General features: G+C 39.8%; 1 protein-coding gene across 13 annotated transcripts in view; it reads right to left on the bottom strand.

The window, feature by feature from the left end:
- nrxn2a (neurexin 2a) overlaps positions 1–24,237 on the bottom strand; it is a 387,404-nt gene that overhangs the window by 327,956 nt on the left and 35,211 nt on the right. For all 13 annotated transcript variants that reach the window (XM_079898733.1, XM_079898732.1, XM_079898730.1 and 10 more), the window contains exon 2: positions 431–1,682. In XM_079898733.1, coding sequence (XP_079754859.1) covers positions 431–1,154 — 724 coding nt within the window. In that variant the 5' untranslated portion in view covers positions 1,155–1,682. The remainder of the gene's footprint in view (positions 1–430; positions 1,683–24,237) is intronic.

The raw sequence follows: 24,237 nt of genomic DNA on the forward strand, positions 1-24,237 counted from the left end.
AGATACATCTAAGTCAATGTGTCATCTAAAATTTAAGACCTTTCATAAGTAAAAATACTTTAAGACTAAATCTAATTTAAGACTTTTTAAGGATCAGCAGGAACCCTGTGTTCCAAAGAAGAAAGAAACATCACCCTGATGTCATTTCAAACCAATGTGATTTCCAAAGCTATTCCTTTAAACAAATGATTGTACCCTTTTCATAAAAGTTCTCCTGCACTTACACCGGTCTACAAACTGTAGATTAAATGCAGAGGAAGAAAATAAGACAAACACTCAACCAAACGATTAGAAAACAAGCAGGCCGAATCAGATAATGGTTCATCATTTCCAACTCTTGAGCCCTTGAGTTCCTTAAAAGCAAACATTTTACCTTGACATGATAAGAACATCATGTTATGTAATGCCTTGAGCACATCATCTTGCTTACCTTCAGTGCAGTATTTCCCTTTGTAGCCGGTATTGGAGCAATCGCACAGCACCTCGCTCTCGTGAATGGAGCAGCGTCCTCCGTTGCTGCAGGGGTTTTGTTTGGTACACAGGTATTCCAGATCGTTCTTCACCCCCTGACTGTCCAGAAGGGCAGGAGGAGTCTCGCCTAACTTCAGGTTGGCGATCAGGCCTCGGAAAGGCGGTTCATATTTGACTGTGCTGGACGTGAGGGCCGAGAGACGCACATCCGGTGGGATCCCGCCCACGTACAAGTCGCTGGCTACCATCATCTCCCTTCGTTTTGACTTCACCTCCGCCACTTTGCTCTCCCCATCCATTACCAGCATGGTCTCACGGTAATTCCTTGTTAGCAGCACACGGTGCCAGCGCTCGTCACTGACATGCGTCTCCATGTGCAATGAGGCCGGCTCGCCGCAGTGGATGGCGAAGCGCAACTGCAGGCGGCCGTCGTTGATCAGGAGCTCCAGGAAGTCACAGTTACCGCCATCGTCCAGGTACAGCACTATAGCTTTGCTGATGTTTGTCTTCATGGTGAAGCTCAGCTCTCCAGTGGCTCTCGCCTCCCAGGGTCCATAGCGAACCCACTGGCCCGGCAGGCCGTCAAACTCCAGTGCTGCGGTGACTGCAACAGCCACCACGAGTCCCAGCCAAACGGAGGCCCGCGATAACTTTGCGCCGCACCTCCACTTCCGCGTCATCATCTTCCAAGCGTGCTCCTAATCCCCTTTTTCTAATGTTCTGTTTCTCTTAATCCACTGCAGAGGAGAGATTTATTCCCAGTCTAGCGTATTAATTTATCTGGCCTTTTCCAAAATAGCACTTCATAAATAGTCCCAGTTTAAAAAAAAAAAAAAAAAAAAAAAAGCCTAGTATTTAAGGGTTTCTTTTCACTTGATTCTCCATCTTGATTCTCCGCTGAGTAACTCCATTGAGGAACACTTCTGAAAGCCCATGTAAAAAAAAAAAAAAAAAAAAACTCACACGGTACTTAGTGCTTTGAAATCTAAAACTGCCCTAAAAATCTAGTTGACTCGACATGTTAAGACAGATTTTTGTATCTCACCCCCTGGTGAAAGTAGGATTACTGCTGCGGTTGTAATTTGCGTTTTGTGGGTAGTAGGTCAAATGCATGATTTCTTTTCCCCAGAAAACCTCAGCTCCTTTTAGAAATGTGCGTCTGCATTCCACCGGCAAGATGTCACCATCATAAATCTTCCTTGACCAGGTCTCTGAAAGTTAAAAATAAAAACAGACATAGTGGTCAGTGTTCATGTTTTGGACACAAATTAACGATTACAAACTTGCATGCACCCCTAAACTTTGTCTGTGACTCGCATCAAATTACAATAATTTCTGGCTTTTTACTGTAAACTTCCATTAGGAAGCCAGTTTGATCACGAAACCAAGACCTGGCAGTGTGATTCCCTCAGCTGAGTATCTTTGAGCATAATGAAATCAATCTTTAATGCACTTTGCAGTGTAACAGACTGGGCTAGTTGACAGATCCCCTCATTCGCTTTGCAAATTTGCTGATCAGTTCACAGATGAATATTCACAAACCAGCTCGCAGCTAGTGTTTTAAACAGCTCTGAGCCCCCCAAAGCCCTCTCAGTCAATCAACACCACTCTCTTTCACCCATAATAGTGGTGGAGCATAGTAGTGACGGCGTCTGACAACAGAGCCTGAAACAGAGAGGATGACAGATAAGACAGAATGTGAACGTACTACGGCATCAGGTGAGGAGTTTAATGCATGTTTATTAATGAGGAGTATGCACCAGCATGATCACACCATTCTCCTTTTATAATTTGTGAACTGTATGCGTGCAGAATTCATTAAAGGGAATATGCAAAACAGTGATAACTGCTCAATGGATAGAGCAAATCAACATTAACGTCTGCACTTGTGGATCAGTTTTGGCAGTGGAGGCTGCAGCAGACAACTTCAATATATGGCACATATTAAGAATTCCACTGCATACCTTATATAACAGTCATATATCCAGAGTCTCTGTCAATAATGCTCATCTCCATCATGTAATCCTCATTTGATCAATTATTACTGTCATGGTCAACAGAAAACACAAACAGCTCTTTTTAATAATTTTGATTAATGGTTGCTTTCTGTGGAATAGATTAATGTAAATTGAGGCAAGTTTAAGTTTTGTGAATATAGTATACATTTATAAATAATAATAATAATAATAATAATAATAATAATAATAATAATAATATTATTATTATTATTATTATTATAAACAAACATCATGTCTAATTTATATAGGATGACGAACGACTTAATTAAAATACCCAGTGTGCAGCACTATTTCAGTGAATGAATTATTGCTGCCATGGTCAAAATAAAACAAACAGCTCTTTTAATCATTTTGTTTAATGCTTTCCATGGAATAGTTTGATGTTGTTTGAGGCAAAATTTTCTTCACAATAGTTTGTGAATAGTATAAAATGGAAAAAAAAATATAATTGTACCATGCCATAATTATAATAAATGATAAATTTTTTTAATCATGCAATATAAAAAAAAAAAAAAAATTACAATTACTTCATTCAAATACTCAAGCCGCAGCACTATTTCAGTAAATCCTTTACCCAGTTGAAAGCGAAGCGAATAAGACAAAGGTTTTTAAAATGAATTAACATGCACAAATGTGGCGCAACTGTTCAGTAATTTTGGCCATAGAAAACAGATCACAGTGCAGCAGGGTGCCGTGCAGAACTCTGGGGTCATTTCTGTTCCTCTGGCCTCATCAGCATCCATAAATAAAGGTGCTTGCATGGCGGAAGAGATGATATTGAGGCAATATGCACTCCGCAAGCAGAGAAAAATTAATTTGATCACACAAAATGCGAGCTTAATTTCTCATTTGCTTCTAATTAATTACTGTGATAGTGCACAAGAGGACTTCTCAAAAGACCTTGAAAGTGATAACAGCCTTTCTGCCTTTTGAAACCTGGCCTTAAAGAATGCTCTCTGTTCGCTGGTGAAAGAGCATGAGAAAAATAGAGGGGTCTATTGGGTCGTTTCCTGCAAATAGCAGACGTGACAAAACGAAGTGTTGGAGATAAATTAAAAGGCCTGTTTTGAAAGGCTAACAACGGCATGGAATCTGTGGAAAATCTTCAAAAAGGTCTTGTGAAAGATTATGTTCTCTTATGTTTGTCAAAGGATTAGTGACTAAATTTCTTAATAGCTTTTCCATACAGCGTGCGGCTCTGTGCAATAAAGCCAACGTGCACAGCACACATGGGGACATGAGGGAAGAGAAGAAATATAAAGCATAATTGGAATGAAAAGTAGTCCAATTTAGATCAAATTGGCTCCTGTAACACTCAATCCTTTGCCATTCCAAATATATCGGCCATGTAATTCCGCTTTAACGTGGCAGACAGACTGTTCTCCCTGCAGAAAGATCATTTTGCACTGCTTCTACATGCATGGCTCTGGAAGTGACAGTGACTTTGTCTATAAGAAACAAAATGACATGAACGTAGTCTCTCTTAAAGTGACCTCATCTCACCTACATCAGCACATGCCAACATGTCTCGGGTGCACGGCATTCTCATTTGTAACTGAACAAGTCTCACTAAACATATGCAAGGTTGGAAAACCAGTTGGAAATCCAAATAGAAAGCTCTCCTCTTTTCTCTCGGTACGGTCATTGTCATTAAGGTCATAATCTGCCCTTGAGCGTGATGCATGACTACAACACAGTGCATAACAATGAAGAGCAGGAGAGGCGGCCCTGACAAAGCGTTTGGCATGTTCCTGTTCACTCATGACAGTGAGAAAACCCACTTTGAACAGTGATCTACCCCCCTAACCATGTATTAGGGCAGATTTAAGCACTCAACACTTGCTGATCAAAGCCCAGTTCCCAGGTCAGTGTGCTATCTGAGCTAGCACCAAATAGAATTAGCCATGCTTTCTGCTCTTACATTGGAGAGTAATGGACAGCATAAGGATGCACTGAGGGCACTTTAGGGAGTGAGTCCGTGGCGTGAATGTACAATTAGCACATACGCAACAAAACGCCCCCTGAATACATGAGCATCTTTTGTCAAGCTTATATTTAAAGATCACACTTGAATTAGCGCATTCATATTCAATTAAGCATCTCGGTTCTGCCTCGCATTATTTCCTCTTGATGTTTCTTTTAATTAGCCACATCAAATCGACATGATTAAAAACAGAGTCCTCCTCCGCCACCGACCCACACGAAATGGCAGTTCCGGAAAAAAATCTGCCCCCTTTTGTAGCTGCAGAACAGCATCCGGGGCTGCGCTAAGCAGGAACGGCAGATGGCTTGCAAATGGATGGTTCAGACTGTGCGTTTTCGACTTCTGAGCGCTCAGTCCATATGAGGAGATAATTGAGATGAGGTACGCGACTAGCCGCGAGGGAGACGGCAGCCCACTGCTATGGCAGAGAAGCCTGCCGTCCTTTCAGCACCACGGACAGCAGCCAGCAAAATCAGCACCACGGACAGCGTCGTTGACCCACCATCAGTGAGAGCTCCAGGCTTGGATGTGAGATCAGTAGAGCGGCATAGGATGCTGCTGAAATCCCATTTAAGCAGAACTGTGTGAGGCTCAGAGGGAGAGGGAGCTATAAGCTTAAAGACCCAGATGATTGGGCTAACTCCACCTGTCTGTGATGGACGAAGGGTTCAAAGCAAGAGCAGGCAGAGGCTAGCAAACTCTTTGACATGCTTTCTGTAATCTAACACCCACTGGACCATTGCTTCAACCCATATTTGTGGAAAACCTGCCCTTTTTACTGTGAAGTCACATTGGAGGTGGGAATGAGTTCGTCCCAGTGTTGCCAAGAGGACCGTTAAACTAAATAAGGCTACATAAAACTTTTCATGACATTTTCCAACTGTTAGCTAATTTCTAACTTTCCATTTCATGATCTCCGTTTTTTCAACTTCAAGCATATAGGTCATAGGGGAGGATATTTATTCAATTTTGGGGGGGAATCTAAAAGGTCCCATTAACTGCATTGGATTTTTTCTTTTTTTTTCCATGACATTAAACTTTTTTTTTTTTTGTAAAAAAAATTCCTAAAATTCCTAAAAGACCTAAAAACCTAAAATACCAAATTACATGTTTCTCTATGAAAGTAGTCAAGGTCAAGTGTTTAAATGCACAATTCCACATAGAATACATAATTTGACATTTCAATGTTCATTTCAATCATTTGACACTGTGGTGGGGGGAAAAGTGTGTATTATTAAAAATAAATAAATAATAATAATAATAATAATAATAATAATAATAATAAACTTAAACGTTCATAAGTAATACAGAAAGTGTGAAGAAAAAAAACTATTTACTATATTATATTACAATGTATTATATTATATTACAGTACAATGTATTATACTCTATCATAGTACAATATATTATATCATGGTACAATATATTATACAATATTATAGTATAATATAATAAATTGTACTAATAATATTATATAGTATAATATAATAAAAATAGGATTTTGTGATATTATATAGTATATGCATTGCAGTCTTAAGTCATGGGCCATGGCTGGTTCATATTCATTTTCAATGCTTTCAAAGAATAACCTTGACTCGTTCTGCTAATTATGCAGAAAATTCAGGTCTTATTAAAACTCAATGCGTGCCAGTGCTGTGGGGAGGTGTTGAGGAAAACCCCCCTAATCTCAATCTAATCATCAGGAGTTATCATCAACTTGCTAAGTAGGGAACAAGTGTTTACCATTTGCACAGCAGTAATTGTGCCTAAAAAGGCTAAACAGGAACATACAAAAAGATATACTTCATTGCATATAGAGTATTTACAGTCCTAGGATGCTCTTGACAGCTCAATGTGAATGCGAGCAGGGACTCGAGGATTGACAAGGGACAATTATAAAGGAATATGATCTTCATAAGCATTCATGTCGAAGCTCAGCCAAATGTTGCTGGATGAAAGAGGCTCTCTGTGAATACCATCCATCGAGTGCAGCAGGAGTTGTGATGCTCCATTAAAAACGTGTGTACGTGTGAATGTGAGATGGAAAGAAGAGGAGAAAGGAGATAGGAGGGGGTGGACGAAGACAAGCAAAGACGCTGGAGGGAGAAATAACACTTACAATTAAATGCACAGACACAGAATTCCATTATTAAAGCATCTAACATCCAATCCAAAGACAACTTTAATTGTGCAGGTGCCCAAAACGATTGTACTGTCTACACGAATTCAACATGAAGAACTCGGAAGCCGCTGAGAACATCCGTGACGCCTGGGGGAAAATTGTGAAGGAGGAGGAGGGAACACTGGGAGGTGGAGCCATTTTGATTGACGCATGCCACGACTCCGGCGACAGCTGCGGAGTCCACTCAATGACAAATTGTCAAGCACATAATCACAGGGTAAAACACACAAGATCTAATTACCACACATTGTCTGAGTTTCCCCTTCATTCGATCTTGCAGGTGCCAGAAATAATTGCCATGTCTGAAAACCAAACAGTAGGCAAAGGCAAATCGAAAGAACTGCAGCTAATGGATTATGGGCTGAGGCGACTGTTGTTTTAAAAAACCCTCTGGTAAGAAACCATTGAGCTGTGAGGTGGATACTGCAAGTATGCATGCGTTGTGTTTTTCCTGACATATTGCAGAGTATGCAAAAAAAAAAAAAAAAAGCCCCATTGGAATATCTGCTGTGTCATTGCATTATCTGATTTGCCATTCTATCTGTTTTTCCTAGCACGCTTCCACGGTTTGGGGGGCTCGACAGCTGTAGGAAGAGGGTCAGCTGACCGCAGGGAGTGCAAAGCTGCAGTTGACAGGGGTGGAAGCATGGTCAAGACGTTGTGTGGCAGCTGTTGGGAGGGTGCAGCGCTTGACGGCAGGGATGTGAATGGAGGCGAGGGGAAGGGAGGACTCTGTCTTGGCTGAGTGGATGGAGAAGCCCTGGAGACCCTGGTGTGATGTAGTGCCATGCGGAGCGTGGAGCGAGCGATGAGGTCAGGGCACAGCAGATACAAAATGTGTGCCTGCAGTTCTACATGACCGTCTCATTTGTTTCCTATCACTACCAAAGTCCAAAGGGAAGCCTGAGCAAGCAGGAACCAGGGGAGGACATAAATAAAGCTATGCTCATGTCACATCTTGAGGATGATATGACACACAATGCTAAGGTTCAGTCTGTTCCACATGCACATGGTAGTAGATCCTGGGGGGAAATGACAGGACATGTACTTCACAACATTCACTTTATTATTTAACATAGTTGTCTAAAGTTGCACATACATGTCCCTTCTGGCCCCTGTGCCCAGAATCCACATCCACAGGTAAAGATCAGCCATGGCAGGTGTATGACCATTTAATAAAACCGCAAAAGAGGGAAAATCCCATTCCTCCAATGTCAACATTTAAACATTTTAAGGAAGACCATGAGCTCTGAGGTCATTAAGTCAAGATATACATTTCTGCAAAAAGCTAAATTCAGTGTTATTTAAATTACATTTTATAGTCCCAGTAATGGTGAACGACTATATTATCCATAATCCACACATTTTTGTGTTTAACAATTTTTATTTTTCAAAATTATTTCATATTTGGTCATTTTAGTCAAAGAAAATAACAATAGCAACAGTTAACATTGTTATACAAGTGACATGCCTAAATGAAAACTCTTTTCTTATTTAATCAACGTGTTTAAATAAAAATCATTTAATTAGTCATTTGCTTTTTTGTCTTATCTTCATTATTGTCAATAGCTTCAAAAACAAGTTTGGATGTTTTCATTCATTTCAGAGCTAGTTGGTTTGATTCATGTTTTAGAACTCTTTATTGAACAATGTTCTAAAATCCCTATTGAGAAAATGAACAGGAAAAATACTTTCTTAACAAAAGGTGGCCAGAGAACGATGGTGTCCATTCCAGTGTATCTGTCATTCAGACAAATTCTCCAGTGAATCTTGTCTATCATTAAATGGACAAGGATGAACCTCTCTGTTTCTAATCCAATCAATATATATCCACAACACCTCACGATGGATGGCAGGTGTGACCTCGGCAACTCTCGAATGGAATCAAATGTAAAGAAAATCAATACAGTGAGAATCAACAACAGGGAATAAGGGGTGGCAGTCTTTAGTTAACTGATGCTTCTGACTCGGCCCACGCGATTCTACGACAAAGTTGTTGCCTTTCTCATCCTGTCCCCAGCTTTTTATGCTAAAAGGCTGTGACAACTATGACACAAGCAGTCACATTAGCATACCACTTCAGTTTGTATCGTGTGCAATTTACCTTCTTTAGTGGATACCAAAGTGACACAGTGGCATTATTTCTCCCCCCCCCCCCACCCTTCTGCACTACGTACAAAGCCATGTGTGTATTCAGTCAGCGGAAATGTACACACACGCAGCATGGACCCAAACCGCTGCTGTTAACCGCAACTGATATTATCTATCCGACAAGTGTCTGAAGAGAAATCACAAGCTATGTGAAATAGAGCACAAATTCATGAAAAACATTATACAATTCATCCAGATACCATAAAAAAAAAAAAAAAAAAAAAAAAAAAAGTGCATAATGTTATTACGTGCATTCTGAACACATTTTGTTTTAGACCTTATAAGACATTATAGTTAATAGCTTATCCCCTACCCACAAGTCACTAGGGGTCCTACAGATCTTTTCTGGCTCAGACAGCAGGCTTCGGGTCGTACCCAGGACCCCATCACACTCAGTGGGCTGTGCTGAGTTGAATAAGCCCTGGAGCAATGGTGGATGAAACAGTCACGCAGGGGTGGATTGAGCCCACGAGAGCAATTGTACAACGCTCTCTAGACACAAATGTGCTGATCCAGGCCATCCAACAGTCAGACAGATGCTGACATGCATACAGAAATGAGCATGGAGCAGTGATGGGGGAATGTACTGGGACATGCCATGCTGGACTGGAAGTTGATTGCATTGTTAGTTCAGTTACAATGGGTTAGTACTGGGTTAGTTCACCCAAAAATGCCCTCAAAACATCCTAGGTGTATGACTTGCGTCTTTCAGCCAAACACAATCATAGTTATATCCTGGCTCTTCCAAGCATAAGTGATGGGGACCTTTTTTTTTTTCTTTTTTTTTCAAGCCCAAAAAAAAGTGCATCCACCCATCATAAAAGAAATCCATATGGCTGCAGGGGGTTACTAAAAGCGAAGCGATGCGCTTTTGTAAACTTCATAAATTAGAATCACTTCCTTCCGGGCCGTCCGAGAGTAGAGTTCCAGCAGAAGAGTGACCTCTGACCCGACGAGTGACGTAGCGTAAGCTTAGCTGAGAGTAGACGTCTCTCGCGGTTCAAACCAAAAGGGTGGGGCAACATACTCAAGCTCCTCCAACACTTCACTTTAAAAATTCTTGTTTTAGACTTCACATTTGTGACCATTGTTTTGTTTTGCTCTATCCTCTCCACTTCCGTGTTCCTCAATATGTCACGAGTCAGGTCAGAGGTCATTCTTCCGCCGGAACTCGACACGCGTACGGCCGTTACCGGAAGTTATAAATAAGGATATTTTTCTTACAAAAAAAAGCATCACTTTGCTACAGAAGGCCATTCACTGCCATTATAAAGCTTGGAAGAGCTAGGATATTTTTTAATATAACTCCAGTTGTGTTTGGCTGAAAGAAGAAAGTCACCTAGGATGGCTTGAGGGACAGTCAATTATGGGATAACTTTCACTTTTGGGTGAACTAACCCTTTAACCGTTCTTGACCAACTGCATTATTCTTCACAGAATATTCAGCCGAGGTGCTGCACCTGTAGTGAATCTAGAATGAAATTATGTTTTAGCGAGACAAGTCGCAAGGTTGAGGGCTAAATCAAAATATGGTCTTTTAATAACTTTATCAATATGAACAGATTCACAATTTTATTGAATTCATTTCCCTGACCTTTCCAATCATGTGCAGTTGGGATAAGACTTTCTTTTTTACACCGATTCAAATTGAAACGGGTTATTCGTTAATGAATCAATTTGAGATCCAGTTTGACCAATTCATTGAAAAGAACTGGCTAAAAACAATTGGTCCACAAAATCAAACATTTCTTTGGCTTGAAAGCAAGTTTTACTTTACACAAGCTCAACACAAGAGCTATATTAAATGACATTTTAAAGCAGAATTTAAAATTTTCATGACTTTTACCAGCCTGTGCAGTCAAAATACTATTTATTTATGTTCTCCCAATACTCTGAATTACTTCTCGAGAACGTTATTCCAAAGGGAAGATTAGTCCACCTCTAAAATAAATGTATTTAATAAGTAACCTAGCAGTATTGTATTTACTTATTTGTATTTACTTATTTGTTTTTAGTGAACAGGGTGCTTCATGAAAAGTACTACAAAAATAAAATTAGAATAACAGAACTGTAAAGGAACCGAAATCATTAACTGGAATTAAAATCTAAACAAACAATCATTAAAATCCTAAAGATTCCCTTCAACACAGCTGAAATAAACTGGATAAAAGCCCATAAATATAGTGCATAGTGGAGTAAGAGTACAGGCATTGTGTGCAAACAGGCTAGAATATGGAACACGCACACCAACACAGCCGCGCGCTGTGAATAGATAGCACAAGCATTCAGTGCATAAAGTCAGAGTAGGTGACAATGACTAATGGCCATAGATGGGGATGGGCCAGAGCTTTCGGGAGCAATGCCATGAGTGATTAATCAAAACACTGCATATGTAAGAAAATGTTCACAGCCAGCACGCATGACAAGCTATAGAGATTTATACAATGCCCCTCGAGTTCAGAGTGCAGGGTTAATGCCAAAAAACAACTGGCATATTCCGACATGGAAAAACTCTATCAGGATAACAAAATCATGTGATGAGTCAGAGACAAATCACCTACGAAATGCGCCTGATCGGACATATAGTGGCAGTGGTGAGAGTCTATCAGAGCCTGCATTTAAATGAGTGGTTCCAAAACGAAACAACAATAACAACGAAATATAGCATGAGCCACCAATGAGGATTATGGCGTGTCCCAAACCCCATGAAAATTGGAAAAAAATGCAAAGAAAATTATCCAGTATCCAATTGTTCCACTAATAGAAAAAGAGAGAGTACTAGCAAGCATGGATGGAAACCTAATCTCACTAATAAGCAACTTTAGAAGCACGTCGATGAATGAAAAAGAAAAAACATGCAGGAAGGTGGTCTATTCAGAGAGTGCAGGAGCATGAAATTAATAGGACATTAGCCTGAATAAAAACTAACTTTCATAAACCAGCTCCACTGCAGGAGCAACAAAAGGACAGGCTTGATGTAGAAAACAATGAAGAGCGTAAGAGGGAGGGGGACAGGTGAGGACAGACATCAGCTGAAGCTTTAATTTATTCAGCCGAGCAATATGGTACATCACAACCACCCAGTGTGAATAGGACAGACACTCTAGGATAATTCAGTTTATCAAAGTCAGCTAGCATCTCAGAGCTACTCGTGGAGAAAGAGAACCATTACTGGAGTGGGCTTTAAAGGCTGGCGGCTGCCTGCGCCATTCCCCTAAGTGGTTTGTTGCCGTTAGCGTTGAATTGCGGATTCAAATTGCACAGGAAGACTCAAAGGTAGGTTGTGGTTACGGATCTAGAAACCACATATTTTCTATAAAATCAACCAGTTGGTGGGCTGGAGCGATTAGACGAGTAGTCAATCTTAGAATATTTAGGGTTAAACCCAATCAGATGAGTTTCTTATGGGCTGCTCACATAGGACGCATTTGTGTGTTAAAAACTGCCAGACAGAATGCAAATGAATTGAACAGAATGCAGGAATTTTTTGAAAGCATAACTATTTTTATCTCCATATTGTGCCGGCATTCACGATTGATTCAAAAATGCCTTTTAAACCAACTCAATTCATGAAATGGATTTGAGGAAGAAAACATGATGCGCAATCGCAATTTGAATGTAAGAAAACTGGAATTCAAAGAAAAGAAACGCCACCATATGCATAAAACCAGAGCAAAAACTTTATTTTATTTAAATCAAAACAATCAGTGAGATCTGTATTTGCATAGATTACACAAAATATTGATTAGTGATATAAAAGTAAAGGGAAATTAATTAAAGAGTTGCAGGATATATACACCCTTATAGGTTCACAGAATAGCAGTTTTTCATTTCTCAAGCATTTAACAACAGAAAGTGCGGTCGCGCGCGTGTCTTCAAACTGTCTTGCTCTCTCACTCCCTCGCGCTTATTCATCTAAATCAATTAAGAATTGACACAATGGTAAAAGATCGGAAGAACCAAGTTTCACGTGGAGCATTCGGATATTTTTTTCCTGAATTAGGCTACCGCTGGGTGTGAATTGTGCAAAAAAAAAACTTTTCTACCTTGCCTTCTTCTCTGAAAAGCGTTCCGCCCATTCAGCTGACATAAAAAGCACTTTCAATCTGTCCAACTGATCTGTCCAACACTGAATCGGTTCGGTGTCCAACAAAATCGGTAACACTTTACAATAAGGTTCCATTTATTAAACTCTAGTTAACTAGATCAGTTAACATTAACTATTAATAAACTGCACTTCTACAGCATTTATTCATCTTTATTAATGTTAATTTCACCATTTAGTAGCCTACATTATTTAAATGAAAAGTTGTATTTGTTAACATTAGTTAGCTTAATGCACTGTGTGAAGTAACATAATAAAAATACAGGGTTAGGGTTAACTAAGATTAACAAAGATTAATAAATACAGTAACAAATGTATTGCTCGTGGTTCATGTTAGTTAGCCTAATACATTCACTAATGTAAACAAAACAAACCACATTTAACACCTCTTAAAATGAGAATTTTGTTTGTTACCTCAATAAATTTATGGTCATTCCTATTTTATGTGTGTACATTTTAATCATTAACATTAAAAACACTCTTTTTACGACTAAAATAACAGTAAGGGTAAAAAAAAAAACTGAATTCCCAAAAATTAAAACGGAAAAAACGGAATTTGCAAAAATTAAAACGGAAAAAACGGAATTTGGGAAAAAATAAAACTGAATTTGGGAAAAAATAAAACGGAATTTATAGGGCCCTATAAATTCAATGCCAACAAAAAGTATCAAGCTTATATAGCAGTAACTGACTAATCAGTTCTCAGATAACTAAAATCAACCTTTCCTGATGTGTTACTAGTTCTTGTTTTAGGTATAAATCCACAATTACACCACCAATTCACCACCATCTGTCATGGTGGGGTTGTTATTTTGTGTTTCTTTCAATGATTCAAAGGTCCTACATGACTTTCTACTTAATATAGTGTCAAATAGACATGACGTTGTGGATAAGGTGGACAACACCTGATGTCATAACTTCTGAGGAAGTGCATTAGGGGAACTACGTGACATATTTTAAGTGAATTGCCTGTCACTTTGGATGAGTGTCTTCATGAGAGCCTTCTCTTCAAGGTGGACCACTTTACCAATCTCTGGTCAGTGGTTTCTCATTGTTGGGCCATTTGTTTATCTGGGATATCTGGGATAATTGGTGTGACAATGCCTGCACACTTCACATTACGAAATCGCTGATGCATTCATTCAGGGGTCACTTCAGGGGCACTCGAAAATGTTCGGTCAACGTCGACAAACTGCACAAACGACCTCCACTGGGGACTAGGTGGGCAGGGAAGGAGGGGTGGCCAGAGTGGACAGAGAAACAAACTGCCACGTCTATTTTGTGCTCCCAGGCCAGGATGAAATCAGTGTGTGGCTGGGAGCCAGAAAACCCAGGCTGGTGGAGAGGAGACCGACCCAGCGCTCATAAATTATTCTGATCCTGGCCGTGACCACCTGTGCAGGGTAGAGGGAGGACACAGCACTGGCCTCCGAAATGACCTCACGATGTGGCGCACGCCGGCTCCAGCACTACAAGACGTAGCCTCCCCCCCTCTAAACCCCCACACCCACCCCCAAGTTCCTACGTACAACGACCTTGGGATGGACAAGGGACAACGGTGGCATCAGGCATGACTTTCTAAATTAAAAGAGCAGAATGGCTCCAGTCATCCCGCTGGCATCTCAGAGGGAAGGGCTGGCCGTGTGACAGGAGAGGCGCACCGGCCACAACACTAAACAGAGTAGATTACATTACGGCTATCTGTGATTAACAGATACAGATCTGCAATTCAATGTATGCTACAAAAAAACCTCAATAAGTATTGACAATGTGCTTGAACAGAACATCCAAACAGTTCTGCTATTGTGCTTTGTTAGTGTCATTTCAAGATGACTTTCATGTCAGTTGGACTCCCACATACAACCTCAGCAGGGCTCCAGAATACAGATCTAGACGCCATTAGCGACAGTCAGGAAAGCTTTTGTTTATACGAGGTTCCATCAGATATTGTCTTGCAAGATCACAAGCTGGTGTTTCCTGCTCATAACAAATTTGTGAACAATTGCCTCTTATAAACAGATTATTTTTGCCAGCAGCCATATCACCCTGTAGCCCAAGGCTGGTTGCCCACTGAAGCAAAGCAGAGTTGAGCCTGGTCAGTTCCTGGATGGGAGACCTCCTGGAAAAACTAGGCTGCTGCTGGAAGAAGTGTTAAGGGGTCGCACACCGGACGAGAAGCGCAGCTCAGCGCCACGCCGCGTCTAGGACAACTCGAGGTATCGCACACCGGACGCGCATTTTCTCAGTTTATGGCCAGCAATATTGTTATGTTTAAGGACATTATGGAATTAAGATAATGTCTGTACTATGTTATGATTGTACTGTACAATTAAATACAATCGTTGCAAACTAAAGTCTGCAGTCTGAACACTTTACCTCTGACCGTCCGTTAACTGAATGAATTGAGAAAAGCACCTGAAAATCCGATAACATCAGCAGTTTTCATCCACGCAGCTGATTTCTGTAAATGAATGTAACACTAAATGTATATTGCAGCACAGGGTGAAGTCAGTTTATACATTAACGACGATTTGAGACAAATAAATGTAAATTTAATATAAAACTATGTAAATGGCACTCTGTGGCGCGGCAGGATTTTGAACAAGGTTCTGAGCCATTGTTGGGCGCCGTGGACAGACTCCGGTGTGCGACCCCCTTTAGTGAGGCCAGCAGGGGTGCTCAACCTGTGGTCTAAGTGGGTCCTAACAACCCAAGAATAGTGATGGGGACATTATACTGTCAAAAAAGCACTGTCCTTTGGATGAGACGTTAAACCAAGGTCCTTAGAAAAAGAGTAGGGGTGTTACCCTAGCATTCTGACCAAATTTGCCCATTGGTCTCTGTTCATCATCATGGCCTCCTAATCATCCCTATATAAACTGATTCTGAACAACCATTTTAAATCAAGCCATTCCGTAATTTGCCTCCTAAATGCTTCACTTTTAGAGCCAATAGCTCCCTCGTCTTTTTTGTTTGGAACCCTGCTTAGAATACACAACATTGTTGGAATATTCTATGAATGGTGTCTTCAATCTAAATTTATGAGGATGCTTTCAACCACAGACTGAACAAAGAATAGCAGGCAGTTTTCTTATAATGGTATTGAAAAGGACCAAAAAAAAAAACACGTAAACGTATTTTAAACAGTGTTTTTTAGCAGCGTTTCCACATTCCATTATGATGCATTCCATCCACAATAAGGTATTTGGCAAATTACACCCTCTCCAACAGATCTGCTGGAATAAATAATACCAATGAAACAGCTAATCAGTACAAAATGATGCAAGGATGCAATCAAAGTGAAGACTTTCTGCCCGAACACTCACCCACAGCTCCTAGGTATATGACTGACCAAAGTCAACAAAATATTTACTCTCAGAACTGCTAGGAGAGGGTATACATTATATTTTGCTACTATTTTTGCAGCCATGTTTTTCTTCGCTTTTTGCCTCCAGCATGTGTTGCTGCCCCAGCTGAAACCAAGCAGCACACAAAGTCTTTTATCTCCTGCTGCTCCTCTGTAGGAGCCTGATGTAGATTAGGGAACAGACGGTTCTTCGGCACTGCGGAGAACCTCCATTACAGTTTTTCACCATCAGCAATCACGCAACCCTCATTAAACCAAAAGAGGAGAAACAGAGATGTACAGACAATTAAGAACAAAGGAAGGAGGAGGGGGAGAAAGGCTTCTGACGGCAAGACGTGATCCACCTACGTGGTAATCAATCCATCCATCAATCCATCCATCTGCAATCAGTACGCTGATGATCAGTCAAGTCGAGCGTTTAATTAGTAAAGAGCTCTGTTTCACTGGGCGTGTCCCAGAAGAGATAAAAGGAAGGTATTGAAGAAAAGGGCCAAGTAATGTAGAACACAACTTGAATTATTCAGGGCTTTGAGGCTGGGTTTCCCTGAAGATGAGTAAATAGTTCAACAAGAGAAGAGTGCGTCTGGCGGTGAGCGCTAGCCCTTTAGATAAGGCAGGAGTGGACTGTGGAGAGAAAGGAAGGCTCTTACGGTCTAATCACCCTGGATCGAGGTGTGTGTGAAAGTCCTCGGGGAGTGTCAAGCAGCACCTACTCACCAGAAGAGTCTTGCCTATTAGTGCACTTAATTAATCACATAGAGACCCACATCCTGGCGTTTTGCATTGACACGTGGTGATGGCCATGCCTGGGCATGTTACACGGAAGAGCCCACAGGAATGAAACATCTCAAATGAGATCTTTTGAATATCTAATTTGGTTCATTTTCAGATGAGATCTTAATCTCATAAACTGTGCTCCGAGTTGCTAAAATATCAAGCTCTGCATTAACAAGTTTTTAAAAGGGATAGATCACACAAAAATATTGTCATAATTTACTCACCTTCATGTTGTTACAAACCTGAATGAACTTTTTAACTTCTGTGGAATACAAAAGGATATTTTATTCTTTAAAAAGGACTTTCGTTTCATGGACAAGAAAAAAAAAAAATTTAAATTGATTTTCTTTCCACAGAAGAAAAGTCGGTAACACTTCACAAGGTTTCATTTGTTAACATTAGTTAATGTACTAACTAACTAACATTAACCAACCATGAGCAATACATTTGTTACTGTTAATCTTTGTTAATGCTAGTTAATGTAAATACAACAGTTCATTGTTTGTTCATGTTAGTTCACAGTGCATAAACTAATGTTAACAAATACAACTTTTGATTTTAATAATGTATTAGTAAATGTTGAAATTTACATGAAATAATAATGAACTGCACTTCTAAAGCATTTATTAATCTTTGCCTCCTTAACATGTTCCCTCCCTTCACAGTTATTATTTTGAAGAAATTGGTTTATCTTAAGTAAAGAACGGATTTTTCCAAGGATCTTATGCCCCACCCCCCACCAATCATTTTAAAGGCTTATTTAAATGCTAAGTTAATTGACACATCAAAACATTATGTACAGTACAAAACATTTATTTGCTGAAAACATTTAACACTGTTATTAAATAATGTTTTTATTGAGTAACTTTAGGGGCCCTATCATACACCCGGCACAATGCAGTGTGTTTTTTTGCTAGTTTCAGCCCGACACAGTTATCATTTTCAAGTCCTGCTAAAAAGGACGGTTCAAATAGCAATGCATTTAAATAGTTGTTTAAATAGCAAATGCATTTGTGCCCATTTGTGTGCCCATGGACGTGCTGGTCTGAAAACGAGGTGTGTTCGGGTGCATTGTTGGCGCATTACTATTTTAAGGCAACTGAAATAGACTGCGCCATTGACCAACTGAAACCTGGTCTAAAGTCAATGGTGCAATTTTTTTTGTTGTTGTTATTTAAAGAGCACGTTAGTAATATGCACCTGGGTCAATGATGTGACAGGTAATTTTTTTGTCCAAAGGCCTTAATAATAATAAAAAAACAAAAGATATGACATCCAAAGTATATGTAAGGTAGTACAACTTGATCTTTATTGAATCCAAAAGGTTTTAATTATATTTTACTACATATAAAGGTATTTTAAAGATTTTGAAGTGTCAAAAGGTCATTCGGTTTAACCATCCGAAAGCCAATACAGTCATTTCATTTATGATTAAAATATCTTAAAATGTAATAAATGTATATATTTTTTATTCTGGCATGATTATTTTATAACATTATATATCAACATAGTGCAAAATGGTATTAAATGTATCTGTAGAAGTCGTTGCTTGGTTATAAGAAAGAATGTCCGGAAAAATTAATTTCATTGATGTCATTCGGAGTAACCAATATAAAGGCACCATTTTTGGATAAAGTGGATTCGAACACGCCCCAAGTGCGATTGCGCGTACACACTATAGACCATGCGCTTAGATCGTTAAAATAGGACCCTAGGTGAGCGTTAGATTGTGGCAAAGGTAATTTAAAGGTAAAAAAGGTGTTTTTGTTTTTTTTCAATATCAATTATTTAATGGTGCGTTCACACCGGACGTGAATAGCGCGTCAGGCGCGAGTGATTTCAATGCTAAGTCAATGCAAAGACGCGTTACGCGCGTAAAAAATTCCTGCGGCGCGGTAGACGCGAATACGCCTCGTTCGCGCGAATTGAGCGTCTGGCGCGTTAAGTGTGTTACGCGCGAATGATTTTCTGTAGTGCTTTTTGTGCATTCTCGCGTTTGACGCAAATTCGCGTCTGCCGCCCGAGTTGAAAAATCTGAACTTCTGCGTCAATTTGCGCCACGTTAACCAATCAGGAGCCTGCTTGCTGCTGTCACGTGATGAAGTAAAAACAAAGTATATCTTTTATCACATAAAAACTTGATTTCAACATAAGAGAGATTCATTTTGTATTGAATGCTATTTATTCCATATCTAAATCCAGATTATATGAAACATTACTGTATGATTCTAATGTAAAGACAACCAATATACACAGGACAGGTTAATTACTTTTGGAGGCTGGCTCCATTTATCATCAATACAAAAATAAATTACAGATTATGTGGGTGAGGGCGAGGGTGATCCTCGCTCCGATGCGGGACAACAGGTCATTAAACTGGGCGCGAGACAGGCGGAAGCATCGCTGATAGCGGCCGTCATCCAGGCGCAGCTCCTGGAGCAAATGGTGAAACTCGCCAAACTGGGTTCGCCTCCGAAGGGTCTGGTGGACCCAAAAAACGATGATCCCTACGCCGCTGTTCTGCTCTCCAGAGCAAATACAGAGCGGTGTCTCTCTCGATAATTGATCGATCAACATCAGACATCTTGTAAAAAGATGGCCGCCAACGGGTTTCGAAACTTTTGCCTCTGACGCGCGTGACGCGGGTAAATTTCGCTTCAAACTTTTGTTTTTACGGGCGTCAATTTCACTCTTGTTTCACTCTTTCGCGAATGGACACAAAGTGGTCAAAGCGTATAACTAGACGTGACAGGCGCGAATTTGACGCGCTATTCGTGTCCGATGTGAACGCACAGTAATACAGATGACATTATTATACTAATTTTATTAATTTTTTAATTTTATTACACCAATTTACTGTGCATCCCTATTGGAAACATACTAATGTTTGCCATTGATCTTATGATAATGGTACAAAGTGACAAAAGAGCCACAGAAGCACAGACCAAAGCATCCGCATTAAAATCAACTGCCATGCACGTCAGAATTCACGTCAGAATATGTGAAACTGCATTTCTAAGTGAGTTTAGACGATACAAACATAGGTCATGAACCTCCCAACTCTGAGACCCCAATCCCTCCATTCGGAGGTTAATCCAGCTCCTCCCACCTCTCATCTCTCTTGCCCTTCTCACCTCCTTCGCTACGTGACATCACAGGCTGCAGGGAAGCTCCAGGGACTGCTCGTAAATCCGCGTTCCCTCGTGCAGGTTGAGCTTTCAAACCAGCCAAAGCTGCAGAATATTGTGAATACTCTAATGAAAACAAGAAGAAAAAAATGGGGCAGCAAGGAGCTTATCTGCTTCGTCTGAAGTGTTTAAGTGCCTCTAAAAAGACATTTTACCTGAAAAAGCGCTCGCATTATTTCTTAAACACGATTGCCATTCATATTAGCGCCCTAAACCGCCCACCACCCTACCATTTCTTTATGACTGGCGAGCTGTTGACAGGGAGGTGAGGAGTAATCAACAGTGCCGCGGGAGGTGGGTACTGGCCTGCAGAGCCACGTTGGCGCCTTGGTGGCCATATTGTGTCAGGGACTACAGGCATCCGTGAAGAATATGATCGGCCCTTCCACCCCCCCACAGAGACCCGAGCCACCTGCTGAGGGTGGCACAGCACGCTACACACTTTCACATACTCCATGTGTTGCATCATATGGGGTTCAGCTACATGCAAACACACTTATATACACAAACAGCATGTTAATACCAGCCACACATCAGAGGTCTCTAGTGGATAACAGCTCCGTTTCCACAAACGCTACAAATAGTCCCCCTCACATTTAACTGTGGGTTGAATTACGTTAGTTAAAAGAGAAGCATCTGATTTCGGTGCATGGGGGTCAGTCGGATAGAACTAATTGAAAGGATCAAATGACTGTGTTACTCAGGCTGGGTCATGCCTAATTCGCCTTTTTCGATCGATCCTCTGTGTATTAGCTATATTATGTGAGCACAGCTCAAGGGTCAAATGACAGCGAGAGCTTAAGCGAGCTTTATCAGTCGGCTTCCTATATTGATTGTCCTTGAGAGACAAACTAAATTACACCGATGTGTGTAAAAAGGTCTCCTTTTACAACAAAAATTAGCCCTGCACATTACTCAACTCTGCTTTCAGTCAAGGGGAAAATATTAAACCCAAGATAAAAGATACAAATCATAGCAGGGTTAGAAGAAACCACAAAGATAGAAACAAATCAGCGTCTAAACCGCTGAGCTTGAAACTTCACGACGAAGCATTATTTAAATCCATATTTCCAATAATCTCCATTGATCGTTACAGATAATCATTGCTGAAGCAATCTACTTGAAAAAATACATCAAAGCTTTTCTTTAAAAATCAGTTCTCTTTAAAACTAGATAGGACCTTATCCTATTCCTGGTGCTTTTCCAAATGATATGAGTAGTTCACCAACAAATGAAAATGCTTTCATCATTTAGTCACCCTCAAGTAGTTCGAAACTGACTTAATCATTTTCGAAGATATTTTGAGAAATGTCTCTTGACTCTCTTCATTTAAAAGGAAGGTAATGGCCAGCAAAATGGTTTGGAACGGCATCAGGCAGAGCAGTTTTTGGGTAAATTATCCCTTTAAAATAGTTTATTTACAAGAGTGACAACTCCAGTTCACAACAAAATTCCCATTAAATCTGTGTGTACAGAACTAAAAATATTTTGACTTGTTAATGCAGAGCTTGATATTTTAGGGACTCAGAACAGTTTGTGAGAATAAGATTGCTTTTGGTGAGATTAAGTTTGTGAGATTAATAATTTGTGGGTGGACTATCCCTTTGAGTTTGGTTGATTATATTTAAGTGTATTGCCATTTCAGCTTTACAGGCTATTCAACGGACAATAAATACAAACCTTTTATAAAAACTCAACTTAAAAAAAAAAAAAAAAAAAGACCAAACCATTTTTGTATATAAATCATAACTCTATAAAAGATTCTTTAAATGTCCTTGTAATAAAAATAGTAGAAGTTTTTCTGGGTCACTCACACAGGGTTGTAACGGTATGAGATTTTCACGGTATGATAATCGTCTCAGAAAATACCACGGTTTCACGGTATACGATATTAAACTCTCAATCATCAAAAATCATCAGCTACAATGACCCTTAAATGAATGAAAACAGATATGGTTTTTGGTTGAACATGGTTTATGAAAATGCAATCAGATAAAATGTAACAACTTTTGTTTGAGAGGTTTACTAAATTAAAACATGGACAAAAAACTATACACGATAGTAATATATTTCAGTCATTATTTCTTCAGGCTAAACCAAACTTTTTTTGACAGGTTGTACTGAACACCTATGAGTTTCAGTCAGTGTATTTGATGATTATTATTTTAGAAAAAAATATAAAATGCTCATTAAGTGTTCTCTCAGAGTAGCTCTGGATATGTTCATGTGTTCACGTCTTCACATACATAGTGAGTGAGACAGCAGACGCTTTAAAAACCATGATGAGCATCATGCGTACTTGAGTGTGTACTAGATCTACTAGACGAAACGGCGCTGCTCATTCATACAGAGACACGCTAAATATAGAATTAAGGGGGTCGCACACCAGTCTTTTTGCGCTATATATTCACAGACACGCACATCGCGATTTGATTTACTGCACAGCTATATTTTTATTTATTCATCCATCTATCAAATCGCACATTTTACGTGGCATCTGTATTGTACTGTAATTGTTTACAATTACAATACTGGATTCCGGGATTCCCTCTGCATGACAGAAATATGGCCTTAACTTATAAATGGAATTACCTTTATCTTCACGGAGGGATGGTGTTCCCGAATATGGGAGAACATGTTCGACGTGTTTCCTCCTTTTGCCGCCACTCTTCGTCCACATCTCTTGCAAACTGGATATCCATCTTCAAGGACAACCCCACGATCGTTTTTCGGAAAATATTCCCATACTGCAGATTTTAATTGTTTTTTTTTTCGGCGGAGGATAGAGATTCGCAGCGTCTCGGACATTTTCAGCGCTGTACAGGTATGGGTGGAGTGTAAGCAGTCAAGCTGAAAGAAGTTGCATAGGCCTATATGCGGCAGCGCGGGTGAAATCTGGTTTCATTTTGTTTTTTGTTTTTTTTTCAAAACCGCGGATAAGCAAATGTGCACGATATGATAATCGTACATGTCAATATCGCAATAAACCGCCATACCGGTATACCGTTACAACCCTACTCACACACCATCCCTTTTAAACTTACTTGAGACATCGTCTGAGTGACTAGACAATGTAAGCCGCTCCATAAAATATTATAACAAGACAAACATTAATCTGCACTGTATCACTTAGCTAATAGCAGCATTAGCTTCTCTCTTGTGCTATGCTACCTCACTGTCACCATTTCAGTCCATTTTAATGTAAAATGTTCCCAAACTTTCAATATTTATCTTTGAGACCCTTCTGCAATAGAGTATTTTTGTGCCATGTAACCGTATTCAAGGATGAAAGCTTTAAATCAATACTGTTTTGTAATTGAGTGACTCGAGTAACTCTAGCAATTGTTTCACCTAAATATTGATATTTAGAAACACAAGGAACAACACATTTTTAAGGCAAATTGCAGTGGAGGGGCACAAAATGTCATTACAGCAAGTGACCAATCGCTAAACAAGCCAAGCTAAGGCATGTAATTTTTGTGCAGGCCGCAGAAGAATACTGCTTTAATAGAAGCTGTATTTGACTCCGAGACATACTGGGGGAAAAAATTACTTCAGGATGACTCCGTTTGAATGAGTCCGCACAACACCAGTTTAAGCAACATGCTAGCACATCAAATAGTGGACTGCCAACACCTAAATGCTTTCTAAAATAATTACAGTGCTTGCAGATCCCTCACACTTTTTATTCCGACACTTGTAAAGCAGCAGTGTATTGATGTTCCTCAAACATTTTGGTTAGATGTTTGTTTCAAAACCCTTATCCTAAGAATTTAACTACTGCAATTAATTCAACCTGAAAGACCTTGTCTGCTAGATAATTTCCACCTTATGTGTGTAATCTATTTTTGGATGCTGTAAATTTTATACTAAAGTTTAAACTTTGAATCTCCCACTGACTTAAATTGATAGGATGTGCAGCATTCAAAACGTAGTCTGTCATAAAGACATGATTGTAGCATTTGCATACAGATCGTAATTGGTTTTCTTTCTT

Source organism: Squalius cephalus (assembly GCF_949319135.1).
Source record: "Squalius cephalus genome assembly, chromosome: 17".
Classification (NCBI taxonomy): domain Eukaryota; kingdom Metazoa; phylum Chordata; class Actinopteri; order Cypriniformes; family Leuciscidae; genus Squalius; species Squalius cephalus.